Source organism: Dama dama, chromosome 12 (genome assembly GCF_033118175.1).
Source record: "Dama dama isolate Ldn47 chromosome 12, ASM3311817v1, whole genome shotgun sequence".
NCBI lineage: Eukaryota > Metazoa > Chordata > Mammalia > Artiodactyla > Cervidae > Dama > Dama dama.
Genome location: NC_083692.1, coordinates 19107094 through 19128073, shown reverse-complemented (window position 1 = coordinate 19128073; position 20980 = coordinate 19107094). Strand labels below are relative to the sequence as shown.

The 20980-nt window shown below is 39.5% G+C and overlaps 1 protein-coding gene across 5 annotated transcripts in view; it reads left to right on the top strand.

Moving 5' to 3' along the window:
* The window catches only part of PSEN1 (presenilin 1), a 70695-nt gene extending 51204 nt beyond the window's left edge, over nucleotides 1–19491 (top strand). For 4 of the 5 annotated variants that reach the window (XM_061156739.1, XM_061156736.1, XM_061156738.1 and 1 more), the window contains exons 9-12: nucleotides 5029–5115; nucleotides 8023–8196; nucleotides 16884–17002; nucleotides 18244–19491. In XM_061156739.1, the coding sequence (XP_061012722.1) occupies nucleotides 5029–5115; nucleotides 8023–8196; nucleotides 16884–17002; nucleotides 18244–18399 (536 nt within the window). In that variant the 3' untranslated portion in view covers nucleotides 18400–19491. The remainder of the gene's footprint in view (nucleotides 1–5028; nucleotides 5116–8022; nucleotides 8197–16883; nucleotides 17003–18243) is intronic. The other variant, XM_061156740.1, reaches the window with a different exon arrangement.
* Nucleotides 19492–20980: the final 1489 nt, after the last annotated feature.

Here is a 20980-nt window from a genome sequence, read left to right as displayed (position 1 = left end):
TTTTATTTATTTATTTATTTATTTTTATTAGTTTGAGGCTAATTACTTCACAACATTTCAGTGGGTTTTGTCATACATTGATATTAATCAGCCATAGAGTTACACGTATTCCCCATCCCGATCCCCCCTCCCACCTCCCTCTCCACCCGATTCCTCTGGGTCTCCCCAGTGCACCAGGCCCGAGCACTTGTCTCATGCATCCCACCTGGGCTGGTGATCTGTTTCACCATAGATAATATACATGCTGTTCTTTCGAAACATCCCACCCTCACCTTCTCCCACAGAGTTCAAAAGTCTGTTCTGTACTTCTGTGTCTCTTTTTCTGTTTTGCATATAGGGTTATCATTACCATCTTTCTAAATTCCATATATATGTGTTAGTATGCTGTAATGTTCTTTATCTTTCTGGCTTACTTCACTCTGTATAATGGGCTCCAGTTTCATCCATCTCATTAGAACTGATTCAAATGAATTCTTTTTAATGGCTGAGTAATATTCCATGGTGTATATGTACCACAGCTTCCTTATCCATTCATCTGCTGATGGGCATCTAGGTTGCTTCCATGTCCTGGCTATTATAAACAGTGCTGCGATGAACATTGGGGTGCACGTGTCTCTTTCAATTCTGGTTTCTTCAGTGTGTATGCCCAGAAGTGGGATTGCTGGGTCATATGGCAGTTCTATTTCCAGTTTTTTAAGAAATCTCCACACGGTTTTCCATAGTGGCTGTACTAGTTTGCATTCCCACCAACAGTGTAAGAGGGTTCCCTTTTCTCCACACCCTCTCCAGCATTTATTGCTTGTAGACTTTTGGATAGCAGCCATCCTGACTGGCGTGTAATGGTACCTCATTGTGGTTTTGATTTGCATTTTCTAATAATGAGTGATGTTGAGCATCTTTTCATGTGTTTGTTAGCCATCCGTATGTCTTCTTTGGAGAAATGTCTGTTTAGTTCTTTGGCCCATTTTTTGATTGGGTCATTTATTTTTCTGGAATTGAGCTGCAGAAGTTGTTTGTATATTTTTGAGATTAACCCTTTGTCTGTTTCTTCATTTGCTATTATTTTCTCCCAATCTGAGGGCTGTCTTTTCACCTTACTTATAGTTTCCTTTGCAGTGCAAAAGCTTTTAAGTTTCATTAGGTCCCATTTGTTTAGTTTTGCTTTTATTTCCAATATTCTGGGAGGTGGGTCATAGAGGATCTTGCTGTGATTTATGTCGGAGAGTGTTTTGCCTATGTTCTCCTCTAGGAGTTTTATAGTTTCTGGTCTTACATTTAGATCTTTAATCCATTTTGAGTTTATTTTTGTGTATGGTGTTAGAAAGTGTTCTAGTTTCATTCTTTTACAAGTGGTTGACCAGTTTTCCCAGCACCACTTGTTAAAGAGGTTGTCTTTTTTCCATTGTATATCCTTGCCTCCTTTGTCAAAGATAAGGTGTCCATAGGTTCGTGGATTTATCTCTGGGCTTTCTATTCTGTTCCATTGATTTATATTTCTGTCTTTGTGCCAGTACCATACTGTCTTGATGACTGTGGCTTTGTAGTAGGGACTGAAGTCAGGCAGGTTGATTCCTCCAGTTCCATTGTTTCTCAAGATTACTTTGGCTATTCGGGGTTTTTTGTATTTCCATACAAATTGTGAAATTATTCTAGTTCTGTGAAAAATACTGTTGGTAGCTTGATAGAGATTGCATTGAATCTATAGATTGCTTTGGGTAGAATAGCCATTTTGACAATATTGATTCTTCCAGTCCATGAACACGGTATGTTTCTCCATCTGTTTGTGTCCTCTTTGATTTCTTTCATCAGTGTTTTATAGTTTTCTATGTATAGGTCTTTTGTTTCTTTAGGTAGATATACTCCTAAGTATTTTATTCTTTTTGTTGCAATGGTGAATGGTATTGTTTCCTTAATTTCTTTCTGTTTTTTCATTGTTAGTATATAGGAATGCAAGGGATTTCTGTGTGTTAATTTTATATCCTGCAACTTTACTATATTCATTGATTAGCTCTAGTAATTTTCTGGAAGAGTCTTTAGGGTTTTCTATGTAGAGGATCATGTCATCTGCAAACAGCGAGAGTTTCACTTCTTCTTTTCCTGTCTGGATTCCTTTTACTTCTTTTTCTGCTCTGATTGCTGTGGCCAAAACTTCCAACACTATGTTGAATAGTAGTGGTGAGAGTGGGCACCCTTGTCTTGTTCCTGATTTCAGGGGAAATGCTTTCAATTTTTCACCATTGAGGGTGATGCTTGCTGTGGGTTTGTCATATATAGCTTTTATTATGTTGAGGTATGTTCCTTCTATTCCTGCTTTCTGGAGAGTTTTAATCATAAATGAGTGTTGAATTTTGTCAAAGCCTTTCTCTGCATCTATTGAGATAATCATATGGTTTTTATCTTTCAATTTGTTAATGTGGTGTATTACATTGATTGATTTGCAGATATTAAAGAATCCTTGCATTCCTGGGATAAAGCCCACTTGGTAATGGTGTATGATTTTTTTAATATGTTGTTGGATTCTGTTTGCCATATATAATATTTTTTAAAACTTGAATCTGTATAACAATTGATGCTGAGATATTTTTGCAGTAATTCCACATATATGGGAAAGCATAAGCATAAACCTTTAACTCCTGTGTTAATTAAATAGGTTCAAGAAAGTGTTCTCATGAAGTACTGAATCTTTAGTGAGCATTTCATAAATCATTGAGCTTGAGAGGTATTTTTTTAAAGTAGAATATACAAAAACAGCAATATTAATCAGTACTTTCCCCCTGAAATGGATGTATACATGAATATAAAAAGTTTTACTTTGGCTCTCCCAGTTATTTGTTTTTTAAAAAAATACAATCCTTTGATGCATTTGTATACTCTTCCCCAGTTAAGGGTATTCAGTATGCTAAAAGATATTACCCTCAGGAAACCTAAGCGTTTTTGTTTTCTGTGTCCCTCATTTGGACAGGAAAAGAGGCACACCTCTTTGGTAGCTTTTCAAAATACAAAGGTAACAATTGCTTGAGGTTGACCATTATGTAAAATTTTTCTGTTTTCATATCACTTTGGGAAGTTTTTAGATTATATTGAATTTTAATTTGCTTATTTTTCAGTTGATCTAAGACGTTTGGTGTTAAGCCAAAAAAAATTGGAAAGTGGGTTTTTTAAGGTATTACTTTAGTAATATTAATTCATTCAAAAAGTATATATTCTGCTCATGATAATTTACATCAGGGGTTAACAAACCTGCCCATAACCAAATCTGGCCTGTGGCCTGTTTTTGTACAGCCCTGTAAGCTAAGAATGGTTTTTACATCTTTATAAAGAGTTAATGAAAAAGAAAAGAACAAAGAAGAATATGTGACAGAGGCCAGAAATGACTCACAAGCACAAAATGTTTACTATCTCGCCCTTTCCAGAAAAGGATTGCTGACCCCTGATTTCTGTAGTTATACCAAGTATAGAAAGAATTTGCAGCTTTGTCTTTCTATACTTGTATAAAGAAAGAAAATCAAATAAATACTTTCTGCCTTTGCTGCCAAGAAAGCTACTGAAATTTGTAAACCCTGGTGATCACCATATTTCCTCTTCATTGGGTTTGAGTTTAGTTACAGTGAATTGCCTGCCTACCTGATATTGACTGATCAAGTTATCCTATGATGAAACTTGTCTGACCTCAGAATTACAAAGCTATGGTGAATGAGAAAGTGCAGCTATTACAGGATTTTCATCCTCTTTGGTTATGTATTTCTTTCATAAGTTATTCAAGAAGCCTTAGAGTATTAGGCAGATAGATAGAATTATCGAATCAGTGACAAAATGCCAGAGAAACATGGATGCCAAGTAGATGGATTGAACTGAGTTTGCTGTGGGGTTTTGGTTTCTGCTGTCACCCAGAATGGCACATGTCTTATATGTATTTTTGTATTACTGTTGGTGTATCTTCAGGATAAATTCCCAAAAGTGTTACTGCTGGATCAGAGGGTCAATGTACATGTAGTTTAGTTAGTGGTTACCAAATTCCCCTCCATATTTCATCATACCTGCAGTATGTAAGAGAAGCACCATTTTAGAGTATTCACATTGCCTCTTAATTAAAGTGTGATGAGGGGGGGTGTGTGTATATCTAGATCTATATAAATATATTAATATATATGTGATTTTGTGGAAGGGACATAGAGAATAGAAGGCAATTGACTATCTCTTTATGTTTATTGCTTTTAACCTTGTTTCCTTATTCCCTGTGTATAACACAGCTTAGCATTATTGAAAATCCCTGAAGTGAGACAGAATATAAAGGGAACTTACTTGCATCTTTTGAATTATAATAATTCATTTGATGCTTTGAGAGCCTCTGTTTGTCCTCTGATTTAGTTCCAATAAATAATTTTCATCAGTGAATTCACACTATTTTAGGGTGTTTAAGTAGTCCAGTTGTTTCAGTGGAAAATGTTCAAGTTGAGGCTGTGATTTTAGAAAGGTCCAAAAAGCTGTATCTTCAAACATGTAAAAATGATAACTCCTTGTCTGACAAGATCAGAGTAACTTAAATATAATTTGATTTGAGATGTGATGTTTATGCTAAGAAGATAAAATATTCTAGATAGACATGACTTTCTGGAGGAGAATAAGAATAATGACCTAGGCTGGGAGAGTGAAAGGCCCACTGTGGACGCTACAGAAAATGTTAAGGCAAACACAGGTTAGGAAGAGTTGTAGTTAGAAAGAGTTGAGAAATAACAGCCCAATATCAATAGTAAAAAAGAATTTTCCTTCTGGTTACTTTTCAGGGACTGTAAGTGGTAATGAAAAGTTTTATTATAGCAGCTACAGTTTGAAAGCCACAATAAACATCCAGTTTCAGAATTTTTTCTTTGATCTGCTAAAATCAAAGAGAACATTTTGTGATTTTTAATATGAATTTACTTCTGGTTGTTTCTCTGATTTGTGTGGAGAAATAACAGCCTGCTCTCTGTTGGTGAGCCTTCCTACTGTGCTCCCAGTGTTTACCTGGATTTTTGTCTTTCTCAACAGCAACAATGGTATGGTTGGTGAATATGGCAGAAGGAGACCCAGAAGCCCAAAGGAAGGTATCCAAAAACTCCAATTACAATGCCCAAAGTAGGTGGCTTTTATGTTTTTATTTCCTGATTTGGGGGATCATTGTCATCTTATGAATTATGAAGCGATGATTTTAAGTACTTTCACTGGTCACGAACTGTTTTGAGAATCTCCTGGAAACTGTAGTAACACCCAGCAAACACAGATAAATACTTGAATTCACATGCTCCAAACCCGACAATTGGCCTAGGTTAAGAATTTCTACCATATTAATACTAGTATGAAAATGTTCAAGTTGAGGCTATGATTTTAGAAAGGTCCAATAAGCACTATCTTCAAACATGTAAAAATGAGAGCTCCTTGTCTGACAAGGTCAGGATAACTTAAATATACTTTGATTTGAGATGTGATGTTTATGCTAAGAAGATAAAATATCCAGATAGACATGACTTTCTGGAGGAGGATAAAAATAATGACCTAGAATAGGAGATTGAAAGCTCCACTTGTGGACACTACAGAAGATGTTAAGGCAAACACAGGTTAGGAGGAGTTGTAGTTAGAAAGAGTTGAAAAATAACAGCCCGATATCAATAGTCAAAAAGAAAGGAAACTTTTTTTTTTTTTTTTTTTTTAAGAAAAACAGGACTAACCTTTGAGGAAGCAGAAAACAAAGGCAAAATAAAAGTTAGTGAAAGGGCTTTAATTGAGATGCTGTTCGTCAGGAAAGGGAGAATTCAGATTTTATAGATATAAGAAAACTGCTGATTTAGCATTTGAGTAACTGCGAGGAAGACACTTTCAGCTGGGAATTAGTATTTGGGACCCAAAGGTATTTGGCCCATTCTGCAGTGACCGAGGTAGTAAAATCAGGCTGGGATTAGACCAGCCATAGACCTGGTAGAGAAGTGAGAAGTGGAGGAAACAGTTGCTCCAGATCTGGTTATTGTGTTAATCTTGTTAAGCTAAAGACAGTGGAAAGATTGGTTACCTGTGAGCATATAAGTATACGAGTTTGAGTGTGTTTTTGTACCTCAAGATTTTATCCTTTTGACAAACATAGATTGAGTACCCGACCATGTGCCCAGTATTTTTTGGCACTGGGGATAGGGCACTGAATCAGAAGTCCTGTTCCTGTGGAGCTTATAGCCTATTTGGGGAGACACACATGTTCAACAGACAGTTCATTCAGTTTTTGATAAGCTCTACAAAGGAGAAGTATAAGTTGCTATGAAAGTCTATAGTGGAGGACTTTCATTTATTCTAGAAAGTCAGGAAGGCTTCCCTGAGGAAGTGATAATAGGAGATGGCCAGCTGAAGAGTAGAAGAGCTTTTCAGAAGGGGAAGCACCGTGGACAGGGACCTTGAAAGGAGGAGGAGCTGGATGAACTCGCTCAGTGGGAGTGCACTTGGTGTTTTGGGTGGGTGTTCTTCATTGTGTGGACTCCTCTCTGCACACCATCCAACATGTTTAACATGCCTGGCCCCTCACTCACCCACCAAATGCCAAGAGTGGCTTGGAGGTTGCAGTAACCAAAAACTCCCCCCATCCTAGTTATTTCCAACCACCCCATGTAAGGGAGGTGCTACCCCCAGTTGAAAACTAGCGTGTTACAGGAACTAGAAGTTAGATTGGAACAAAGGGGTATAGGACTGTAAGAGGAAAAAATAATAGAACTCAGGGGTTGCCTGTACCTTACAAAAAAAAAAATCAAGATCCAGCACTATGAGCATGCTGTTTATAATTAATTATGGAGGTAAATGCCAAAATAAACAGCCAAAGGGGTTGGAAGTAGGATGGGAATCAGGAGTGAGGAAGGATAGGGCAGGGACTGCTGTTTTGTTGTTTTTTTTTGGGGGGGGACTGCTGTTTTTATTTCTAAATCTTATACTTTTATGATTTTATAAACAAGCTCAGAGAAGATTCAGGTTTTATGGAGACCTGGTTAAGGAAAAAATACAAATTAAAAATACAAAATTGCTAGAACCTCTCTCAAAAAAAAGTCCATGCAAGTAAGAAGTGTACAAGCTTCATTTATTCATGGTAAATGAATAAATTTGAACATCTGTTACTTGTATAAAAATAAAATAAGTGAGAAAAAAATATCATCACCTTCACTTATATATTTTAATTATTTTTGACGTATGGAAGGTTCTGGAGACGATCATGTTATACTCACTGTTTTCAGTCAGACCTAGTCATGATAACAAAATGACTAGCCCATAAAAAAATTCCCTTGCTCCTTCCCATCCTCCACCCTCTAGTCATGGTCTGCTTTTATAACTTAGTCACTGAAGCCAGTGGTGGATGCCATCAGTAAGCGAGTGCCATCAGCTGCAAAGATCAGAGGAAATGTTCTCTCACGTGACCAAAAGTCTTGGCTCATTTTATGACTCAGTAATTATCAGGGGTCCAAGTTCTTTCCCACCTTCCTGCTCTACCGTCCTTAAATATGGGCTTGGTCTTCAGCGCGCTGCTCCTCATGGTCACGAGATGACAGCTGCAGTGCCAGGCATCATATCCAGATAAGACAACATCCTGGGGAAAGAGGGGCTGCTTGTGTCTTCCTTGAGTCACATAAAGAGTGAACAAGTGTCCCCCACTCTGCAGCAGATTTTGCCTCACCACACATTGACTGGTACCAGCCCCACAGCCTTAGAGCGTTCATTGGGAAGAGGAAGGGTAGGGTGACCACGCTTAGCTCGGACTGAACAGAATTTACTACCAGAGTCATGGGTGAGAGGTGGAAACCCAAATAAATCACAACTCTGCCCTCAGGAAATAAGGGGGGAAATGGCTGCTGTGGAAGCAACCAGCGGGCAATGAAATAACCCTTGGTTTGTTGTTTAGGGGCCAGCCAGCTCACCTAGTTACAATGACAGGTAAATGACTGTTCCCGTGTAATTTTCTTAAAGGTATAAAGAGTATTTTCTAAGTTTTACAGCTGCAATATCCACTTTTTCTTGAAGGCACAGAAAGTGAGTCACAAGACCCAGTGACAGAGAGTGATGATGGTGGCTTCAGCGAAGAGTGGGAAGCCCAGAGAGACAGTCGCCTGGGGCCTCATCACTCTACGGCTGAGTCGCGATCTGCTGTGCAGGACCTTTCCAGCAGCATCCTGGCCAGTGAGGACCCAGAGGAAAGTATGTGCCTTTCTCTACACTGGCAAGTCATGAGAGTCCTGGGTTTTTAAGATGCTACAGTAGCATACTTTTCGCAAAAGAACATGAGTCAGATTGTTCCAGTCTAATTCTAAATAGCAGTGCAGTTTTTACTGAGAAGTAACAATAGTTGCTGCTTCTCTCATAGTTAAATTTATTAATGGACCAAATTCTACCCCTCAGATTTTTTAAAATTATCCCTTAATAATTTGATAATATCCTTGACCTTTGGCATTGATTTTGTAAGGTAAAAAAATTTTTTTAATATTATTCCAATAAAACTTAAGGTGTACAAAAATGTCATTAATATATTTCGTTCTTTGCTGCACAGAGACCTATGAATTTAAATGTTTTGCCCTTTTACATTGTTTCTACCCTTTGTTGGTAAGCACTGCATTTTATTAATTTTGAAGAAAATCAAAGGGGTTTAGGTTCTGTGCAGTAATGTAAAAGTTTGTTCAGTGTCTGAGGTGTGTAATTGCTCAGATTCAGGTCAGCACTCAGGGCTTCTTAGGATATTAGCCAATAGAGCCCACTGGTTAGGGCTCAGTCACCTCCTCACTTGGTCTTAGAGAGGTGATTTACTGAATAAGAAGAGATAAGCACATTTCCCACGGAGAAGGCAATGGCACCCCACTCCAGTACTCTTGCCTGGAAAATCCCATGGACGGAGGAGCCTGGTAGGCTGCAGTCCATGGGGTCGTGAAGAGTCAGACATGACTGAGTGACTTCACTTTCACTTTTCACTTTTATGCACTGGAGAAGGAAATGGCAACCCACTCCAGTGTTCTTGCCTGGAGAATCCCAGGGATGGGGTCGCACAGAGTCAGACACAACTGAAGTGACTTAGCAGCAGCAGCAGCAGCACATTTCCCAACCAAGTTACCTCAGTGTTTTCGTTTTCACAGAAGTGAAACTCTTGATTAAAACATACAGAAGTATTAAGTAGTTTAAAGAAACAGACACCTAGATTCCTTCTCTAGTCACTATTAATTGTGACCTTGACATTATCCTTTAGTTTGAGCGGAACACTTCTTACAGCTCACCCTTAGTCTTTTACCTGGGTTAGAACCCGGGCAGATCTGTGACTGTGGTGCTGGGTAAGTTTTCCAGATGTTAGAGTTAGCTACAGCCTGCACCTTTCACACTCCTGGGAAACCAGACGCAATCACCTCCTCTTTTAGCCAGGCTTGAGCTTACCTTTGCTGGTATTGTCTCTGCCTGCAGAGTTACCATTGTAACTAGGTTGCCTCTTCTGTTCTGTCTCTTTTTTTCTCAATGATGCGTAGAAACAAAAGAAGTCAGCAATATAGCAGTTGAGCATGACAGCAGTGGGATTCTCTCATGACTGCTTTTCCTACTTAAAGGGTCTCTCTCTTGATCATCTGCATCCTTCATCAGTAACTTTTTCTTTTTAAAGGAAAGCCCAAAAATTGTCCCTTCCAACTACAGATTAATGTTTCATTTATCTGGGACCAATATAAACTAATAATTGACATTCTTTTCACTTCTAAGCATCCAGCACACACATAACCATCTCTTCATTAGTGGTTTACTCTGCACAAGTAAACCAGACTTGTGGTTACTTACAGAACAGTCTCAGTTTACAATAGAATTTGATATGTATGTAAAGACACGTGTGTCTTCCAAAACAGCCTTATCAAAATCAAAATTTAATCAGAAAACTGAACACAGAGTTTTAAATTAGAAATGTAAAACATGTTTATTCAGTGGTCTGCATTGGAAGTGCAGAGTAGAGTCCTAACCACTGGACCACCTGGGAATTCTCCTGAGTCTATTTTAATTTTGCTAATAAAATATACCTGCATTTCTCTGTCCATTAAAATGAATTCTATGAAGCATAATTATAGCATTTGCCATAGTATTATTATTATTTAAACAAACATAAGCCAGTATATGAAAAGTGAGGTGATAATTTTAAGCTTGATCAGTACATTGTTTTTGTTTATTTTTTGGTAAACCTCTGTTGAGACATAACTCACATACTATACTATTCACCCATTTAAAGTGATGAAAGTGAAAGTTACTCAGCCATGTCCAACTCTTTATGACCCCATGGACTGTATTCTCCAGGCCAGAATACTGGAGTGGGTAATGTTTCCCTTCTCTAGGGGATCTTCTCAACCCAGGAATTGAACCCAGGTTTCCCACACTGCAGGCAGATTCTTGACCAGCTGAGTCACAGGGGAAGCCCTACATTTAAAGTGATGGCCTTAGTATATTCACAGAATTATTTGGCCATCACCACAGTTGACTTTAGAACATTGTCAATACCCCATAAAGAAACCTTACACTCTTTACTATTACCTCGTCCATCCCTCTCATCCTGCCTTCCCCTTTAAAAGTGTGCAATGCAGTGGTTTTTATTATAGTTGTATAGCCATTACCACAAGCTAATGTTGGAACACGTTCATCACCTCAGAAAGAAACCCTGTACTCATTACTCCCGTCCCCCGAAAAAAACCAGCTAATGTACTATCATAATAGATTTGCCTTTTCCAGACATTTCAGCTAAATGGAATCACCCAGTATATGGTTCTTTGTACTGATTTCTTTCACTTAGCATAATATTTTCAAGGTTTATGTTATAGTATGTGCTAGTACTTGGTTTCTTTCTTTTTTTATTCACTTTTGGCTGTGCTGGGCCTTTGTTGCTGCTTGAGCTTTTCTCTAGACATGGTGCGAGGGCTTCTCATTTCAGTGGCTTCTCTTGTTGCGGAGCACAGGCTGTAGCACATGGGCTCAGTAGTCGCGGCTCCCAAGCTCTGGAGCACAGGCTCAGTGGTTCTGGCACACAGGCTTAGTTGCTCCACAGCATGTGGAATCTTCACAGATCAAGGATCAAACCCATGTCTCCTGCATTGGCAGGCGAATTCTTCACCCCTCAGCCACCAGGGAAACCCCCTCATTTCTTTTTGTAGCCAAATAATATTCCATTGTAAGGATATGTCACATTTATCATCCATTCATCAGTTAATGGACATACAGATTTTTTCCATTTCGAGCTATTAGGCATATTATTGCTGTGAATGTTCATGTACCTGTCTGTGTGGACATATGTTTTTATTTCTCTTAGGTTTATACCTACAAATAGAATGCTGGGTCATATGATAACTGTATATTTAACCTGTTGAGGAACTACCAGATGGTTTTCCAAAGTGTCTGCACCATTTTGCATTCCCCCTAGAACTGTTTGTATGTTCCAGTTCTTACACATCCTGACACTTTTTATTATCTGTCTTTTGATTGTAATCATTCTAGTGAATGTAAACTGGTATCTCATCAGGGTTTTGATTTGCATTTTTCTGATGACTAATAGTGTTGAGTATCTTTTTGTGTGTTAAATTTTTATTTATTTGTATTTGGCTGTGTGGGCTTTCTCTGGCTGCAGTGAGCAGGGCTACTGCACAGTGCTGCTGTGCCATACTCAGACTTCGCATTGCAGTGGCTTCTCTTGTTGCGGAGCATGGGCCTAGTTGCCCTGTGGCATGTGGAATCCTGCCGAGCAGGTATCGAACCCATGTCCTCTGTATCTGCAGGCATATTCTTTAACCACCAGGGAAGTCTATCATCTGTGTTATTTTTTAAAATTTATTTCTATAGCTTTTCTTTTTTTCCTTCCCTGAAGAACTTAGTTTCTTTCAGTTAGTTTCTTGTAGCACCGTTTGGAATCAAGTCTTTATAAGGCTATCATTTGTTTAGCCACTGTGTGTGCCAAGAACTTTTCTGTATTATTTTTAACTCTGATACCAACCTCGTGAAATAGCTCTGTAATCCCCATCTTGTAGCTGAAGAATCTCAGGGTTAAAGAATGAGTTGGGCTCTTTTGCACACTTGAAACTGGTAGAAGTATTCATCATTCTGGGAAGGTTAGCAAGTTAAAGGATAACTGACTCTCTAATTCAGAGCATTGAATTTCACGGGTCATATGGTTTATTTTTGCACTCAGGAAGACTTCACTCTGGCTTCCACAACTTAAAAAGAAACGCTGGCTACTCAGCAAGATCTTATTAACCAGAACCCTGCTCCTTTCTCACATACATCTAGAGCAGATCCTGCTTCTCAGGGCTCTCAACTCCTGTCTTCCAGAAGTAACTCAGACAGCAAAGCTTTAAGACCAGGATCAAACTTCAGTTGGCAATAGTTACTTAACAGCCAGAAAGGTAAAAGCAAGTTGTAAAGCTTAATGGGTTACTGTTGAGCCTCCAGTCAAAGAGTATTTTTGAATCCATAGTTTTGAAAAGAACTTAGTAAGTTAAAAATAATGTTTGGCAATAGAAAATCTAGGACCTCTGCATTTCTGTGTGAGTTTTAGGAATCAGCTTGTTAATTTCTATAAACTCATCCTAAAATTTATTTGGAAATGTAAGGAACTTAGAATATCCAAAATAATTTTGAAAGAGAAGAAAGAAGGTGGTGGACTTAAGCAGTCTGATTTCAATCAAAGCTTACCCTAAAACCACAGTAATCAAGACAGGCACAAGGATAGGCATATAAATCAATGAAACAGTAAAACTGAAAGTCCAGAAGTAAACCTATATTTATGGTCAATGATTTTTTTTTTTTTAACAAAGGTGCTAAAATAATTCAGTGGCAAAGGGATATAATCTTTTCAACACAATCAAAAGTTAACCCAAAATGTGTCATAAACTGAAATGTAAATAGCAAAACTATAAAACTTACAGAAGAAAACAAAAACTTCATGACCTTGGGTTGGGCAAAGAGTTCGTTAATACAACAGTGATACATAGAAGAAAAAAATTGATAGGTTGTACCTTGTCAAAATTTAAAACTTCAAACGATACCATTTAGAGAAGGGATATTTAGGGAATTCCCTGGCAGTGGTTAGAGCTCTGTGCTTTCACTGCTGAGGATGAGGGTTCGATCCCTGGTGGGGGAACTGCAATCCCACAAGCCACATGGGACAGCCAAAAAAGAGAGAGAAGAGGAATCTATAGACTCACGTTCATAGCACTATCACAGTGACCATGAGATGGAAGCAGTCTAAGTGTCCACTGACAGATGAATGGATAAACAAAATGTGGTGTATACATACAGTGAGGTATTATTCAACTCTGAAAGAAAGGAAAATCTAACACATGCTACAGTGTGGATGAACCAAGGCATTATGCTAAGTGAAATAAACCAGTCACAGTAAGATGAATACTGTATGATTCCACTTAAATGAAGTACCTCTACTAGTCAGACTCAGAGATGGAAAGTGGAATGGTGGTTTCCAGGGTCTGGAGGGAGAGAAGAATGAGGAGTTACTTAATGGGTACAGAGTTTCACTTTTGCAAAATGAAGAGTTCTGTGGGTGGATGGTGGTGATGGTAGCACAACAGTGTGAAGGTACTCAATGCCACTGAACTGTGTATTTAACCACATTTAAAAAAAAAAAAAAAGATAGTGTTAACAAAAGCAAAGGGGGACTTCCCTAGTGGTTAAGAGTCCAAGGACGCAGGTTCAATCCCTGGTCCAGAAAGATCCCATGTGCTGAGTGCTGCAGCTACTAAAGCCAGCACTCCTAGAAGCTGTGCTCTGCAACGAGAGGCCACCACAATGAGAAGCCCAAGCACCTCAGCGAAGAGTGGCCCTGCCTTTCTGCACAGAGAAAGCCTGTGTGCAGCAACGAAGACCCAACACAGCCAAAAATAAATTCTAAAAAAATTAAAAATTGGGGGGACTTTCCTGGTGGGGCCAAGACCCCATGCTCCCAGTGCAGGGGGGCCGGGTTCAATCCCTGGCCAGGGAACTAGATCCCATGTGCTCTGACTAAGACCCAGCAAGGCCAAATAAAAATAAGTTTTTTTTTTTTAATTAAAATTTTTTTAAAAAGGAAAAAGAGCCACATACTGAGAGACAATATTTTCAAATCCTATTAAAGAATTCGTAGTTAGGATATAAAGAGAATTCTTACACCTCAGTAATAGGAAGATATTTTATTTTATTTATTTATTTATTTTTTTAGGAAGATATTTTAAAAATAGGGTAATACTTTTAATAAACATTTCCTCAAAGGAGAAATATAATGGTTAATAAACACATGAAAAGATACTCAACATCATGATTCAGAATGGCTTTAATCAAAAAGACAGCAACAACCAAGTGCAGGTGAGGACTGAAGAAACCAGAAGCATTGTGCACTGCTGGTGGGAATGCACAGATACAGCCATCAGAGAGAACAACTTGGCAGCTTGTCAAAAGGCTAAATGTTAATTTACCATAGAACCCAGCAGATCCACTCCTAGGAATCTCCCCAATGGGAATGAAAGCAATCTGCCCACACAAAGATGTGTGCACTGATGTTCATAGCAGCGTTATTCATAATAGCCAAAAACGGAACAGTCTAAATGTTCATCAACTGGTGATGGATAAACAAAATATAGTATACCCATACAATGAAAAGCTATTCATCAGTGAAAAGGAACAAACTATAGATACATGCCAAAATCATGGATAAACTTCGGAAATATTATGTTAATACAGATGGCAAACAAGCACGTGAAAAGGTGTTCAACATCAGTCATTATTAGAGAAATGCAAATCAAAACTACAGTGAGGTTTCACCTCATACCAGTCAGAATGACCATCATCAAAAAGTCTACAAATAATAAATTCTGGAGAGAATGTGGAGAAAAGGGAACCTTCCTGAACTGTTGGTGGGAATGTAAATTGTTACAGCCACTATGTAAGAATAGTAAGGAGGTTCCTTAAAAAACTGGAGTTACCGTATGATTCTGCAACCCTACTCCTGGTCATATATCTGGAAAAGACAGAAACTCTAATTCAAAAAAGATACATATACCCTGATGTTCATAGCACTATTTACAGTAGTCAAGACATGGAAGCAACCTAAATGTCCATTGACAGGTGAATGTATAAAGATGATGTGGTACATATATACATGATGGAATATATTCAGCCATAGAAAAGAATGAAATAATGCCATTTGCAGCAATTTGGATGGACCTAGAGATTATCATATTAAGTGAAGTAAGTCAGAGAATGATAAATATCATGTGATATCACTTACATGTGAAATATAAAAAAATGATACAAATGGGCTTATTAACAACAGAAATAGACTCACAGACATAGAAAACAAACTTGGTTACCAAAGGGGAACCTGTGGGGTAGGGAATAATTTAGGAGTTTGGGGTTAACAGATATATAGTATTATATATAAAATAGGTAAACAACAAGAACCTACTATATAGCCCAGGAAGCTATATTCAGTATCTTGTGATAACCTGTAATGAAACATAATCTGAATAAATATATATATATATATATATATATATATATATAACTGAACCACCTTGTACACCTGAAACTAACACAACATTGTACATCAGTTCAGTTCAGTTGCTCAGTTGTATCTGACTCTTTGCAATCCCATGGACTGCAGCATGCCAGGCTTCTCTGTCCATCACCAATTCCCAGAGATTGTTCAGACTTATGTCCATTGAGTCAGTGGTGCCATCCAACCATCTCATCCTCTGTCACCCCTTTCTCCTCCTGCCTTCAATCTTTCCCACCATCAGGGTCTTTTCCAGTGAGTCAGTTCTTTGCATTAGATGGCCAAAGTATTGGAGCTTCAGTGTCAGTCCTTCCAAATGAATATTCAGGAATGATTTCCTTTAGGATGGACTGGTTGGATCTCCTTGCAGTCCAAGGGGCTCTCAAGAGTCTTCTCTAACACCACAGTTCAAAAGCATCAGTTCTTCAGTGCTCAGCTTTCTTTATGGTCCAACTGTCACATCTATTTCCATACATGACCACTGGAAAAACCATAGCTTTGACTAGACAGACCTTTGTCGGCAAAGTAATGTCTCTGCTTTTTAATATGCTATCTAGGTTGGTCATAGCTTTTCTTCCAAGGAGCAAGCATTTTAAAATTTTACAGCTACATTCACCATCTGTAGTGATTTTGGAGCCCAAGAAAATAAAGTCTGTCACTGTTTCCATTGTTTCCCCATCTATTTGCTATGAAGTGATGGGACCAGATGCCATGATCTTGGTTTTTTTAATGTCACTATAGTTCAATTTTTAAAATTATATTAAATGAAAGAAGCCAGTCACAAAAAACTTCATATTATGAGTCCATTTCTATGTGTCTAGAAAAGTCAGATTTATAGAGTTAGACAACAGATCAGTTGCTTAAGGCTTGAAACACAAGTATCTAAGTTGGGTGATGGAAATGTAGATTATGGTGATGGTTGCACAATTCCAAGTTTTTTACAGTCATTGAATTGGTGCATTTTATGAAGTAAATTATACCTCAATGAAACTGTTTTTCAAATAAAAGGAGATGATACCTATCTCATAGGGCTTCTTGAAGTGAGGATTTATTGGAACAAGTGTCAGGTATAAACTCGGCAACAATAGATGACAATTATTATTTACTGTCATTATTTTTTATATATAACAGCAGCATCTACTGTTAAGAACCCACAGTCAGCCCTATAGCATCTGAACCTCCTGTTACAGAAAAAAAAAAGGGAAAACCTAATTAAAGCTTAACTTTGTATAATATTATTTAGTGACTTCTCATTCAGTGTGGGATGGAGAGGGAGAACATTTTGAAATTGTGAAGTCATAGCAAAGAGTGACAATCTTTTATATTCATAATCTTCCTGTTTTAGGGGGAGTAAAACTTGGATTAGGAGATTTCATTTTCTACAGTGTTCTGGTTGGTAAAGCTTCTGCAACAGCCAGTGGAGACTGGAACACAACCATAGCCTGTTTTGTAGCCATATTAATTGTAAGTATACATTGATTAAAACCTGTTAGAACTCATTATCTCAAAACTGATTAAAAGGCAGTTCTTTTAACCCCAGCTTGGCTGAGTATTCCAATCACCTGGGGAGCTTTTTAAAAACACAAATAATTGGACCTCACCTGAATAGTTTCTCCATGTGGCCACACATTGAAATCACCTGGGAGCTTTTAAAACAGTGCTTCTCTGCCCTGAGATATTACTTAATTTGTTTTAATTGTGTATTTTTTTTTAAGTTCCCCCAGGAAATTCTGGTAAGCACCTCTGATTAGGAACCACTGCTTCAAGCCTGGCAACATAAATAATTATGTAGAGAATTAGATCAGTCTTAAAGGGGTAAGCAGTTCCTCACTTAGTGTGGGTTTGGTGGCAGTTTCGCATCTAACGCCACAACCTGCAGCATACAGTGTCCTTTGGGCAGGCAATATGAGGCAAGAAAAGCTAACATAGTGCCTGATCACACATAGATTTTGCTTACAGAGTCACAATGTGAGCCTGAAGCTTTCAGAACTACGATTTTAAGTAACTCATAAGATATTTCTTACTGTTATTTTTGCTGGAGGTATGATGTCTCATGTATTGTATATATGAGTGAAGTTGGATGAGAGGTTAGATGAGAGCCTTTACTTATGTATTTATTTTGTGATTATATTTGTGATTTATCTTGGTCATGTGACCAGTTAGAATTTTCATTTATTCCTCTTTTGAGGTTAGTTTTCTGGATGTGTCTTAGTGTCTCAGTTAACTAGGGTGAAAAATGGCCTGTTATATAGCTGCTCTGTGTTTACAAGATAACACTATACACTTTATAAACAAACATTTGTTGGTTTATTCCATGAGTACCTCTTTGCCCCCAGACAGCATAAAGAATGTTCGTCACCTCTAGGATTTTTAGCTAGCCAAACTAAATTTACAGTAGCCAAGTCAATATTTTAGATAGAAATTTCAGTATTGTTAATTTGTTTTAAAAAATCATTTTGCTTATTTTCAGATTCTATCCCCTACCTAGAATTAGGGGATGTAATATCAATAATATATGGATAATAATCTCTTTTGTGAAGAAAAATGTTTCCAGATTCAATGAAAAAACTTTTGTTCTAAAATTTAACCTCAGGATTGTATATTCAATTAACTAAATTAAGACCAAGATTTGTGATTGAGTTGATTTGCACAGAATACTTGCATAATTATGTCTGCATTTGTGTCTCTTCCCCCCTTCTCCACAGGGTTTGTGCCTTACATTATTGCTCCTCGCCATTTTCAAGAAAGCATTACCAGCTCTTCCAGTCTCTATCACCTTTGGGCTTATTTTCTACTTTGCCACAGATTATCTTGTTCAGCCCTTTATGGACCAGTTAGCATTCCATCAGTTTTATATCTAGCATATTTACAGTTAGAATCTCATGGATTTTTCGCCTTTGACTATAATAAAATCTGGGGAGGACAAAGGTGATTTTCCGGTGTCCACATCTAACAAAATCAAGATTTCCAGCTGGACTTTTTGCAGCTTCCTTCCAAGTCTTCCTGACCACCTGCACTATTGGGCGTTGGAAGGAGGTTTCTACAGAAAACGGTTTTGAACACGTCATTGTGGTGAACTAAGTCCCTCAATGCAGAAACTACCAGATTTGAGGGACAAGGCAAAGCCATGGGCCAAAAAGTTGCTGTGCTCCCACCAGCAGGTTGACCTATGGTTGTAGGTGGACTTTACCAACGCTGCAGACTCTCAGGACTACCATTACCAGGAGGTTAAATGAAATGGTTTAAACCAAACAGGACTCTTCATCTTAAGCTACATATTGAAAATCAACCTAATAAATCTGTATTGAATTTTGAACCTTTTCGGGAGATACCATAAGAAGAGCAGGCACCAGCAGCAAAATGGAAAGATGGGAAGGGACTCAAACTTTCAGACTTTTTGCTGCAGACTTACCATTTTTAAATAAGACTTTTTTTCACCTGAGTCAAGTCAGAGGTATAGGTTGATTTTGACACTTCTACTCAAGCACTGAAGCTCATTATCTGTGGCTGCCATTTCTTCCCAAGGCCAGTCTGAACTTACTTGAGGTTGCTTTATCTTAAAAGTCTTAACCTCAGGTTCAAATTCAGTAATTTCTGGAAATAATGGGACTCTAACTCAACGATTCCCTATCACCCTTAGGTAAATTCTGGATTTTCCACCAAATTCCTAATTTGTAGGCATATTGGGAGGTTCACTTGCCCCCAAGTGCCTCCCTCCTTCCCTCTCTCTCCCTTTACTCCCCTCACGAGCACTTCTCCTGTACGGTGAATAAGACAGCCCTGTTGTGGTAGCAGATGGTCCAGTTGTTATAGAATTTTGCTCTTTGTGTGGTGCAAAGAATGTGTCATGAATCAGTGCTCTCACCCCTGCTGTCATGATTTCTTCAATAGCAAAATACAGTGTGTGCCCAAAGACAGTAGAATTAAAGAAGAGTAAAATTGCTCGTGAAGCACTTTTCTGTCCTGATTTTTTCCTTTTTTTTTTTTTTTTAAATTACAACCCGTTGTCTCTTGACAGTAGACTGGAATTTGAGCCAATAGCCAAAAGCCAGTGGTTTATAAAGTTTACGACTCAGTTGTATCTGTACACAGCTTGGAGAACACCGTTATTTCACTTGGTGAGCTGAGGGAGAACCGAGAGTCTGGAGGAGAAGCAGCTGCCAAGAAAAGCGAGGAGAGGCCCCCAGCAGCCAGTGGGACAAAATGAGGTCATGTCCTATGAAGGAGAGGATCCGAGCAATTCCTCAAGAAACTCAAAACGGGTGTTCTCTGTTTCCCCTTCCGCGTTACCTTTCCATTCAATGTACCTCTGTGAGAACTGGGCCTTCGAGTTCAGCCCCTGAGCAGTTCAGTTGGACAATGAACAGAAATAGAGTCACCAGCTGTGGGCACACCGACCCTCTGGAGGGAGCTTTGCCAGGCACACCCCTTCTCTTACCGCAGCCAGCCCTCAGCCACGATGACCACACCCCTTCTCTTACCGCAGCCAGCCCTCAGCCACGGTGACCACACCCCTTCTCTTACCGCAGCCAGCCCCCAGCCACGGTGACCACACCCCTTCTCCAACCACAGCCAGCCCTCAGCCACGATGACCACACCCCTTCTCCAATCACAGCCAGCCCTCAGCCATGGTGACCACACCCCTTCTCCAACCACAGCCAGCCCCCAGCCACGGTGACCACACCCCTTCTCCAACCACCCCAGCCCTCAGCCACGATGACCACACCCCTTCTCCAATCACAGCCAGCCCTCAGCCATGGTGACCACACCCCTTCTCTTACCACAGCCAGCCCTCAGCCACTGTGGCCACACCCCTTCTCCAATCACAGCCAGCCCTCAGCCATGGTGACCACACCACTTCTCTTACCACAGCCAGCCCTCAGCTACGATGACCACACCCCTTCTCCAACCACAGCCAGCCCCCAGACACGGTGACCACACCACTTCTCCAACTACAGCCAGCCCCCAGCCATGGTGACCACACCCCTTCTCCAACCACAGCCAGCCCCCAGACACGGTGACTACACCACTTCTCCAACTACAGCCAGCCCTCAGCCACGGTGACCACACCCCTTCTCCAATCACAGCCAGCCCTCAGCCATGGTGACCACACCCCTTCTCCAACCACAGCCAGCCCCCAGCCACGGTGACCACACCCCTTCTCCAACCACAGCCAGCCCCCAGCCACGGTGACCACACCCCTTCTCCAACCACAGCCAGCCCTCAGCCACAATGACCACACCCCTTCTCCAACCACAGCCAGCTCTCAGCCATGGTGGCCACACCCCTTCTCCAATCACAGCCAGCCCCCAGCCACGGTGACCACACCCCTTCTCCAACCACAGCCAGCCCCCAGCCACGGTGACCACACCCGTTCTCCAACCACAGCCAGCCCTCAGCCATGGTGGCCACACTGTGAGCATTTGTGTGGAACGTGGTTTC